The sequence below is a fragment of the Carlito syrichta genome, unplaced genomic scaffold (genome assembly GCF_000164805.1).
Source record: "Carlito syrichta isolate Samal-C Ts95f unplaced genomic scaffold, Tarsius_syrichta-2.0.1 Scaffold306579, whole genome shotgun sequence".
NCBI lineage: Eukaryota > Metazoa > Chordata > Mammalia > Primates > Tarsiidae > Carlito > Carlito syrichta.
The window spans coordinates 209,399-220,793 of record NW_007250675.1 but is presented as its reverse complement, the minus strand read 5'-3'; the positions used below and the strand labels follow the sequence as shown (position 1 = coordinate 220,793).

At 43.4% G+C, this 11,395-nt stretch overlaps 1 protein-coding gene across 2 annotated transcripts in view; it reads left to right on the top strand.

Annotated features, from left to right (window-relative positions):
• Positions 1–2,232: 2,232 nt before the first annotated feature.
• MAPK1 (mitogen-activated protein kinase 1) overlaps positions 2,233–11,395 on the top strand; it is a 113,380-nt gene continuing 104,217 nt past the window's right edge. The window contains exons 1-2 of one of the 2 annotated variants that reach the window (XM_021715048.1): positions 2,257–2,451; positions 2,511–2,593. In XM_021715048.1, coding sequence (XP_021570723.1) covers positions 2,511–2,593 — 83 coding nt within the window. In that variant the 5' untranslated portion in view covers positions 2,257–2,451. Of the gene's footprint in view, positions 2,594–11,395 lie in introns of both variants that reach the window. The other variant, XM_008063101.1, reaches the window with a different exon arrangement.

The following is an 11,395-nucleotide window of genomic DNA, read 5'->3' as shown; positions in this document are numbered from 1 at the left end:
CATACTATGTGCCAGGCTTTTCACATATGTTGCTTTATTTATTCTGTCCAACAAACTGATGAGGTAGGTACTATTGTGATCCCTGTTTTAAGTCTAAGGAAATTGAGGCCAAAGTCACACAGTTGGTAAATGCAGCAGCCAAGAGTCAAAGTCTCAGTGCACAACTCATGCAGTTAACCATTGGCAGCTTGGGTGTGTGGCATTGAATCACCTATGGGATGTCACACGTAGCTGGCCAGTGCACAAGTGAACACACTGACCTTCAATTCAGTTGAGATCTTCTGAGCAATAAAGATCTGGGAGCAGTGGTATACACCTGTAGTTCCAGCTACTCAGGAAGCTGAGGTGAGAGAATCACTTGAGCCCAGGAGTTCAATTCCAGTCTGAGCAACATAGTGAGAACTTAAATATATATATATCTGGGATGAATTAACTATTGGAGTGAACTAAATAACTCAAGGAGAGTCAAACCTACCCCTACCCCTTAGGAGTGCTGTCAGTCTTTTTCCATTTTGCTTTGGCACTTAAGTGTTTCAGAGAAGAAATCTAAAGAAAGCCCATCTTTAGCCTTTTTACAAGTAACTTTTTCTTCCCCTCACTGGATACTATTCATGTTTATAGGAAACTTCCTTTGGAAGACATTTATGGTTCAAATCCCCATGATGCTCTCCATCTCCATTATCTTCTCTCTTAAGGAATTCCATCACTGTTCCATATTCTTAAATTTTTTTCTCATGTTTATATTCTATATTGCTAATTTGCTCTTCTGCATCATCATGTGTATTTTTTACCACTTCTACCTTTGCTCTTTTTATTTCATGGTACTCTCCATTAATCTTGGCCCATTTTTTAAAAAAGATGTAATGTACTCTTTTAATCTAAGAATTAAGTGTTTTCTAAACTTGGGATCTGCTTCAGGGACTAAATATATTTTGAAGTAGCAATTTTGGCCATAGCATGTTATTCTATTTCTCATGTGTCCCATATTTTTCCCTCACAGATTTGTTGGTTTTTTGTTTTGAGACAGGATCTTGTCATGCTGCATAGGCTGGTCTTGAACTCCTAGCATCAAGCAATCCTCCTGTCTCAGTCTCAGCTCCAGAGCTGCTGGGATTACAGACCGAGAGCCACTGAACCCACCTCCTATAGGGTTTTTAAAAAACCCAAAAAACCTTGTCTATTCTTCTTTGAGGTTTGACTAGTTGTTGATCTTTGTTGATGTCTGTAAGTCCGGAGTCGATGGCTTTTAAGATGGACAATGAGGCCGTACGATCTGCCACTCTTCCTTGCCCCTACAGAGATGGCATGGGGAAATGGTTCAGAGGCAGTGGCTGAATCGACTTTTACCTCATTGTCTTAGTTTTACTTGGTATCTCACCTGCTTCAGAATTCCAATTCTTATTTTTCAACCTCTGTTGTTTGTTATTATTTCTGAGCCACAACGAGTCTCTCTCTTTTTCTCTAACCTTGATGTTTTGGTTTTAGCGATTCCATCTTTGCGTTTATATTTCAGAATGTACTCTCAATTTCTCAATGCAAATGTCTTTCTCAAGTGTTTTAAACCCACTACTCCCTAATCTCTCTACGTTGTGCTTCTTCCTAGCACTTGACACAGTTTGAGTACTATGTCTGTCTCCTATCTCCAGAAGTTTACTTCCATAAGGGTGGATCCTCAGGAACATAGGGGGTGGTCAACGAATGTTTATTAAACTAACCACCGATTGGCGGGTGGTCTCAGTCTCTCGTTTTGGTCTCGAGATTTGTTTCACACTGTCAGTATGCAAATGTCTCTCTAGGTCTCGGTCATGTCTTTTGGTTTCTGTCGGAGTTTCGAGGCTTCTAAATTCATTGGTGGGCGGGCCACGGATTCGCAAAGGCCTGTGTATGGCGCATCGTCGGGCCTCGAGGGCAGTCCCATGTTGCGCGCTGGCTCTGTTCAGGCCCTGCTTCGGGGCTCGCCCTTGCCAGGACCGTCTCTCAGGTTAGTCAGCCGGGTGGGCTGTGCCCTGACGCCTCCACCACCGGGGTCTCAAGAACCGCCTCCCGCGCCGAAGACCCAGCGAACGCACGTGACCACAACCGGCACCTCCTCCGCGCCTCTGAGCGCCCAGTTCCGAGCTCACCGCTTCCGCCGGCCCGCGCGACCCCGCCCCCAGTCCCGGAGAGCCAATCCCCATGCACGCTCCTCGGCCCCGCCCCGGCGCCCTCCTCGGCGCGCGCCCCGCCCTCTCTCCTTCCCTCCGCCCTCCCCCGCCGGCCCGCCCGTCAGTCAGTTGGGCAGTCGGTCTGGGAGGTTGTGGGTTCTGTAGCTCTTCTGCGCGTCGCCCTCCTTCCTTCTCCCTGGTCAGCGGCAGCGGTTGCACCGGCGGCGGCGCGGTCCCTTCGGGAGGCGCGGCAGGAGCGGAGCGGCGGCCACCGAGTGTCGAGCCCAGCGCGGCGGAGGCGGCGGCGGCCCGGCAGCCAACATGGCGGCGGCGGCGGCGGCGGCGGCGGCGGGCGCGGGCCCGGAGATGGTCCGCGGGCAGGTGTTCGATGTGGGGCCGCGCTACACCAACCTCTCGTACATCGGCGAGGGCGCCTACGGCATGGTGTGGTGAGTGTCCACGCCCAGCCACGCCCGGACCCCAGCGACCCGGGCCGCAGCGGCCCCAGCCGCGGCCTCGCCAGCCCCTCGGCCTTCCGCCCGGCCACGACCCCGAACCCGGGTTTCGCCGCGGTCCGCACGCTGGGGGCTCCGGGCAGGCCCCGGGCCTGTCGAGGTTTAGGTATTGCTCGCGGTGCTTCCCGGGCCGGCAGCCACTCGCCGCGGGGAGGGACGCGAGGGGCGGAGGCCGGGACCGGGAGATCCCCAGACCCGGGCGCGGCGCAGACTTTAAAGCCCGGACCCTCGAGAAGGGAACGGAAATGTCCCCACCCCCCAATTTACCAGCATCATGGTCTTCTTTTTGACATCCTTTTGTGAAATTGGGAATTCCATCAGATGCTTCTCGGTGGCAGCGGCGGCTGCCGTGATCTTGAAAGTGGTTCGCCTCGGCGTGTGCAGAACACCGAAATAATTTTTCTCCCTTCGCCTGTTTACCGCCAACGGCTTTCATTAAATATCTTCAGTGGTGCTAATGGTGCTGCTCTTCGCGCAGGCTTTCTAAAAAGCGTTAGTGACACCAGGAATGCCTGTGGAATATTTTAATCTTGAAATTTTTCTTCTAAAATGGGTTTCAATATCATACTGTTGGCGTTTCAGGAAGATAAGCCAGCATCACTCTCTTGATTTATTAAAGATCTGACTTGAGTTGGGCCTAATTGAACTTTTTTTTTTTTCCTTTACCTCAAGTGAGCTCTCTTACCAGCATAAATGCGTCTAGACGTTTTAGCCCAATTACTATGGACTTTTCCTGTTAGTGTTTTAGTGGTCAGTGCATATGTGCAGCCTTAGTGGAATTCTTGCAGAATCACATGCAGGCTCCTTCATTTTGATTCAGGTTCCTCAGAAAAGTTCGTGGAATGATGCTGACGATATTGTTTTTAATAGAACGAACTAGTTGTAGCGTTTTCTGCTGAGGAAGACTTGTGGAAATACATGTCCTTAAATGTGAATCTTCTTGTGAGCGTATCTTTTGTGTTGAGTGAAGGAAGTAAACTAGTTTATTGAGCGCTTTGTGGCAAGTACTCTGTGCTACATACATTATTTCCTTTTATTTGAACAGCCACATTGAAGAAGAAAAAGATGATTTTAGTCCTGTTTTCAGGTGAGAAAGTATTTCGAGATTAAGTGAATTCATTCCTAAGGTCATAGAATTAGAGTCAGACTTAAAAATTGTAGACTGAGCTCCTACTTGAAATACAGCAGTTTTCAGGAAAACCCTCTGCGTTCCCTAGTGTTACTAATAATTTAAGAAATGTAGTGTTTTTTGCTGTTAAAGTAAATGCTGGTCTCTCAGAAGTGTATTCAAATGTGAATGATCATAATTTTATAATTTTATAATCATACGCATGTTTTACGAAGTATCTTAGCTAACTATAATGACCAGTTAAAATTTTTTTAGAAAGACTTCAGTTATATGTTGAATATTTTTATTTTCTTTAGGAGCAAAATGCTTCACAATATACATCTTTGAAAATTAACATGAACTCATAGACTTAGGAACCAAAAGAGAAGTTAAGTTAGATCAAGCCTAAAATAAATAAGGCCCTAAGAGGTAGTGAAGAGAAAATATTGCCTGTAGTATCATTCTCTGTCATATATCTTATCGCTTTTGCACCTGCTAAGTGAGCCAGTAAATGTGGCTCATTATGAAAGACTCAGAAATGCCCATTACATCCCTTGGCCCCTTTAAAAAAAAAATCAACTTATCTAAAATATGGACTGGAAAAAATCTTTAAGTTTAGGACATGCTCATTGAAAAGATCTCCTTCTATCTGATACAATTTTTCCCTATCTGATAAGATTCTTACTAGTCTGAAGATGATATAGATCTGGGGAATAATTCTATCACTGCTATATACTTATTTGACCTCAGTCTCTAGTTTAAATGCTGAGTCCTCTTACTGTAATTTTCCTTTCCTAAGTAATACAATTCCTACAAATACAATTGGAATTCTAATCCTAGGTCCAGATTATATCCATTTATCAGGTTGATGATATACCCTACTATTAATTTAATCTACACTGCACACTACTGGCATTTATTAAATGTTGGTTAACAGTGCTGGGTTTATGGAGGACTTCTTGGTTGAAATGATAATATTTGAACAGTGATCTTTTAAAAAAAAACAAAACTTAATGCTTCCAGAGAATTTAAGGATTTCCAGCCATTTTCCAGCTTTTTTTCATTTCCTTATTGCTTCATTAAGAATTGTGCCTGTTTTATTTAGAGCCCTCCTAAACATGTAGAGGATATAAAGATGAAGAATAAGGTTTGAGTTGGGCCTTTAAGAGTGGGTGTGATTTTGATATGCAGATAATAGGAACAAGTGACAGCTTGAGCTGTGGAATCTAATCCTGTATTTAGATGGCAAACTGTAGAGGACTCCAAAGGAAAAACTGAGTTTGAATGTCTGTGCTATGGGGAAGCATCAATATTTGTGAAAAGGGCAGTCACCTGGTCAATTTTGAAATTTTGGGAGGAGGTAGGTCAACATTGGGAATGAAGGAAAAAGAACTGGAGTGGGGGAATCAATTAGGCTATTGTAACTAATGGAAGGGAGCAAATAGAGATACGGAGCCTTGCATGGTTAGAATCAGTAACGGGTTCTTGTAGAATGAGTGGTAGAAAGACTGGATCATGGCAAGTGGGGGTAGAAGCAAAGGTTGATGAGACCAAGAAAGATGGAATTTGAATTTGAGAGGGATTTCTGAGGTAGAACCAGACAAGAATTAGTGCTTGATTGGTTATGGGCATAATTGTTCATTCTGAGACTCCTAGTTTGGCAGTCTGGGAGGAAATCGGTACCATTGTCCAAGAAAAAAAATAGAGCAGATTTGTCAGGGAGAAATAGTGAGATCTAGTTTGGGCTTGGGAGGTTTGACACCTGTAGGCCATTCAGGCTGTATCCAGAAGGCATTGGAATTATGAGAGTGGGAAATGAAAATTTGTGGAAATGGTTGTTAAAATCTTGAGTTATTGTCTGGACTGGGTGGCTCAACCTGTAATCCCAGCACTTTGGAAAGCCAAGGTGAGTAGATTGCCTGAGTCTGCGGGTTCAAGACCAACCTTGACAACTTGACAACAGCTCATCTCTACAATAAATAAAAAATTAGCCAGGCATGGAATCGGGTGCCTGTAGTTCCAGCTCCTTGGAAGGCTGAGGTAGAAGGATCGTTGGAGCCCAGCAGGTCGATGCTGGGGTGGCCGTGAGTGTGCCATTGCACTCCAGCCTGGGTGACGGAGTGAGACTCCAATTAAAAAAAAGAAGAAGAAGAAGAAAAAAAAAAAAAATATATATATATATATACACATATGTATCAAGTTTTTGTTTGGATCATTGGTTAGGTGAAATTGCAAGTACCTGTTTGGTATATTTATCTTTGTGATAAATAATTCATAGCATTCAATAGATGTTCAAAGGAGCCCATTATCCCAGAAATATTAGGAACCACTGAGGTAGAACAGAAGGCCAGAGAAGTAACTGGCAAAATAAGAGGAACCTGAGGACTGATAAGATCTTTAACGGTGGAGAGGAGGCAGAGGAATGAGAGAGGAGAAATTGAAGCTATACGCTTGGTCATCTTAAACTAAGATAGCAGATGTCTATTTTGGATAAATTGAGTTTTGAAATATGGTTTCTGAATGTGACAGAGGTCATGGGGTCATCTCCATAGAGATATTAATTGAAACCTTGAGAGTGGATAAGATGAGAAAAGATTTGAGAACTGAGCCTGAGGAATGCCTGCCTTTAGGTGTCAATAAAGGGCAAGTTACAGAAGAGGACAGAGGAAATGTGGTCAGAGAGACCAGAGGACTGGGAGTGCACATTATAAAGGAGCCAAGGGAGATGGTAGTCATTAAGGGATTGGTATTGAATAAAGGGCAAACAGAATGCAGCTGCCAAGCTATTGTATTTTTTGATTTTCAACACTCCTTTAAAAAAAAAAAATGGTTCCAACTAAAATTTCATTGTGATCACATTCCTGATGGTACAATAGTCTGTCAAGATTTTTGTGTTTTTAACAGACTAGTAGAACTACCATTGAACTCTGTTTTCTTTTTTGTTTTTTACATACTTTAACTGTAATCCTTATAACTATAGTGCACAAGTGGTTATTTTTTCTTTTTAACCAGTGAGGAAACTTCAGGTATACAGAAATTAGTTAACCTGCCCAAGGACACACAGCTAGAAAGCGATGAAGCAATCTAGTTCATAAGTAATCCTCAACCAAAGATTAGAGTTGAGAAAATAGGTTATTTGAATAACAGAAAATATCTGTTGTCTGCTTTTGCTTTTGTCACTTTTTAGCCTTCTTTAAAATCTCTCATGCAGTCGTTTACTCACAAAATGTTTATTGAGCATATGCCAAGATTCACATGATCCCTACCTCTAGTAACTCTTCATCCGAATAATGGGAAGAAATTGGGCAATAATACAGAGGCTATACCAGTGCTACGCAGGAGGGATGTGTGAAGTGCTCTGAGAAAAAGAAGGCTGGAGTGTTGGAAGTATGGCTTCCCAGACTTCTGAGTTAGCTGTTAATGTGTGACTAGGAGTTTGCCTTGAGAAGTGTATTCTAGACAGAGGGAAATGTACATTCAAAGGCACAGAAGTTTGAAAATGGCACATCAGATTAGGAAAGCTTTTCAGGATTGCTGGAGTGTAGGTGCCTTAGGGGAGAAGGCTGGGCTAAATCCTGAAGGACACTGACAGCTGAGGAGTTTGGACTCAGGCCAGGCTCGGTGGCTCAACCTGTAATCCCAGCACTTTGGGAGGCCGAGATGAGTGGATTGACTGAGCCCATGGGTTCAAGACCCGCCCGGGCTACTTGGCGAGACCTCATCTCTCCAATAAATCAAAAATTAGCCGGGCATGGTAGTGCGCACCTGTAGTTCCAGCTACTTGGAAGGCTGAGGCGGAAGAATCGCCGGAGCCCAGCAGGTCGAGGCTGCTGTGGCTGGGAGCATGCCACTGCACTCCAGCCTGGGTGACGGAGTAAGAATCCAACTCGGAAAAAAAAAAAAAAAATGGAGTTTGGACTTGATCTTTAGATGACAGTCATTAAAGGATGGCCCTCTTTCTGCCACTTTTTATCAAATTTTGTTTACTATGTTCCCCCTCAAGCAACCCTTGCCTTAGCCTCCCAAAATGCTAGGATTACAGGTGTGAGCCACCGTGCCTGCCCCAAAATTAATCTTGATATTAATAAGATCTTGGTAGTTATAATGCGCTCCTTGTAGTTAGTTATAACTGTTACACCATTCTCTTTTTATTAGAATAATGTTGATTTCTACTTACCCTTCCTATTTACCAGTTTCTTGATCTTTATTCATTTAGTAAATATTATTAATAGGTACCTAACCTATGTGCTAGATGGAAGGAAGGTCTGTGGTTTTCAAATAGCCTCTTTTAGGGGCTTCAGGCCTCAGCCCGAATGGGGAAACCTAACGAATAACCCATCCTGTCCCCTAAATGAAGCATTCCTGTTTTTTCCTTTCCTTGTTCTTTCCTTTCCCTTTCCCTCCTTTCTTCCTTGCCTTTCCTCTCTCTCTTCCTCTTTCCTTTCCTTTCCTTTCATTCATTATCATCTTCATGCACCTATTAGGGTTAGCAGGGTAAGGAAATGGATTTAGTTGCTTTCAAAATGTTGGAAAGCCAGTAGGATAGATGTTATTCAAGGCCCCTCTTAGATTCTCAGTCTCAGGAAAGGCTCTGAACCCATGGCTAGTAGGAACGGGGTAGAGGAATGTCTGCATGGGATATGCTATGACCAACTGACTGACATTAGTTGCAATGTCACCCTAATTTAGGTGGTTTTTAGATTGATTCTCATCCTCATCTTTGAGGTGTTTTATACTTCACAGATAAAGATACTGAATAAGGATACCATGCCTAATATTTTAACTTCTGCATTTTCTGCTTCACATTTCAGATAATCCTAAAGACTGAGATGAGGGGATATCCACACTTCGCTAGGTCTGTTTACTTCAAAGAAATAACAAAAATTAGAGCATTAAGCAGGTACCAAGTGCTCAGCACTTCACCTGTATTATCTCATTTAATCATCACGACACTGTGAGGTGTGTGTCACTACCCCATTTTTACAGATGAGGAAAATGAGCCTCAGGTTGGGTGACTTGCCATAGTCATAAATAAGGGGTCTAAACCCATGTTCTTATCCACTCTACTGGCCTCAAGTGATCCTTCTGCCTCAGCCTCCCAAGTAGCTGTGATTTCATGTGTATGCCACCACACCTGGCTCTTCCCATTCTTTTATATTTCATAGTCAGAGAGCATCTTTGTGCCAGGTCCTGGGCGGTATTCCTACTCTTCCTCAAGAATGTTGCACTGAGTGTTGGGGACTGATAAGGACATAACATGGATTGTACTTTTTTTTTTTTTTTTAAAGTGAGAAAGCAGGATTTATTGAGCAAATATAAAAGCTCCCACAGTGGGAGGGGATCGGAAGGAGTTCGTTTGTGCTTTTAACAGAAGTAAAAACACGGTTATAAGATCATTCTGGACAGAGCATCTGAGTCTGCCTGGGCTTCCTAGTTATAATTCAACAAATAGTTCTAGGTGGTGTTCTAGGTGCTGTGGATACATCAGTAAACAAAACAACTAGCCTTCAGACAGCTTAGAGTCTGGGATTCTTGGCTGAATGAATGGGAGTAACTTGTAACTTGAAGAGAGGATTAGAAATTCTAGGCTTGGTTAGGGCCTTGACTTTGAGTTCCTTCTAATGAGTTTCCTTTTCTTTGTTTTTTATAGCACTTACAACAGAAACAAGTCTAAAGTACACTTTTAAAAGTCTATTGATGTGTTGTTTAAGTGGCTCCCCTTTAGTTGTGTACAACTAAAAGCTCAGAAAGATGGCTTATGTACAAACCTGTTTTTCTAAGTCAGTTATTTCTGTTAAATGGACATGAAGCTTCTCTGAGCAGTTCCTATAGTAAGCAGATCATATTCATTTTTTTTTCTTATATATGCCTCCAAAACTTTTGAGAGTCTGAAGCCATGTCATAACTGATCCCCCACCCCCATTTAAGAATCATAATCTGCTGGGTGTGGTGTTTCACACCTGTAATCTCAGTGCTTTGGGAACCCAAGGCAGGAGAATTGCTTGAAGCCAGGAGTTTTAGACCAACCTGGGCAACAAAGTGAGACCCTTTTTTGAATCGGCATCTCACTTTGTCACCCAGGCTAGAGTGCAGTGGCACGCTCAAAGCCACCGCAGCCTTGACCTGCTGGGCTCGGGCGATCCATCTATCACAGCCTTCCAAGTAGCTGGAACTACAGGTGTGTGTTAACCACACCCAGCTGATTTTTTGATTTATTGTAGAGACAAGGTCCCACCAAAGTTGCCCAGGTTGGTCTTGAACTCCTGAGTTTAGGCAGTTCTCTCACCTCAGCCTCCCAAAGTGCTGGGATTACAGGCTTGAGCCACTGTGCCCAGCAATGAGATCCTTTTTCTAGAGGAATCAGCTGGGCATGGTGGTACGTGCCTATAGTCCCAGCTATTCAAGAAGCTGAGGCAGGAGGATCAATTGATTGAGACCAGCAGTTGGAGGCTGCAGTGAGCTAAGCTCATGCCATTGCACTCCAGCCTGGGTGTCAGAGTAAAATTCTGCCTCAAAGACAAGCAAATAAATAGGATCCTATAGTGTTGATAAATAAAAACTTGGTGGGACATCATAACCAATAATGTTAATAATTTCTCACCCAGTCAGGATCCTCTAAGCAGGTTCAGACTTTGTTGCCGCAGCATTATTTTAATTACTAGTATTGGTAGGTTTGTGTTTCCAACCCCAAGTGCTGAAAGAATGACTGATGCACATTCTGAGAATTCCCTTCAAGGCAAGACCCAAGGGGTCAGACAGATTGAGAGACTGTGAAGACTTGAAGCTCATGCAATGGGGAAAGGGCCTCTGGGGAGGGAAAAAAAAGAATTTCTGCAGCTCCTACCAATTATCAGGGTTCCACATTTTGCAGTTTGGGTCTTAATTTGGGTTAACAAGTTATTTTAAAATGCTCATTTATGAAGTGAGCATGGTGTCTCAGGACTGTAATCCCAGCACTTTGAGAGGCTGAAGGAGGAGGATTGCTTGAGGCTAGGAGTTCAAGACCAACCTGGGCAACATAGCACGACCTCATCTCTACAAAAAAAAAAAAAAAATTAGCCAGACTTGGTGCTGTGTGCCTGTTGTCTTAGCTACTCAGGAGGCTGAAGTGGAAGGATCACCTGAGCCCAGGAGGTCCTGTCTCTTTGGTTTCCTGTAGCAATGGCCAATGCACAGTGTACCCATTTTTGTTCAAGAAATTAATTTGTAGTTGTATTATGGCTTGCAATTATTTTCCCCCACCCCTAAAAAAACCACTACCCTATGACCCAGCAACTACACTCCCAGGTATCTGCCCAAGAGAAATGAAAACATATATCCACAGTTGTGAATAAATGTTCATAGCATTATTCATAATAGACAAAAACTGGAAACATTCCAAATGTCCATTTTCTAGCATATCCACCCAATTAATTACTATCTGATGACAAAAAACAACAAACTACTGATTCCAGAAACAACACGGATGACTTATAAAAACACTATGTAACTGAAATAAACACCAGATATAAAAAACTGTATCTTGGCCGTGCTCAGTGACTCAGCCTGTAATCCTAGCACTTTGGGAGGCCGAGGTGAGTGGATTGCCTGAGCCCGCGGGTTTGAGACCCACCTGGGCAACTTGGCAA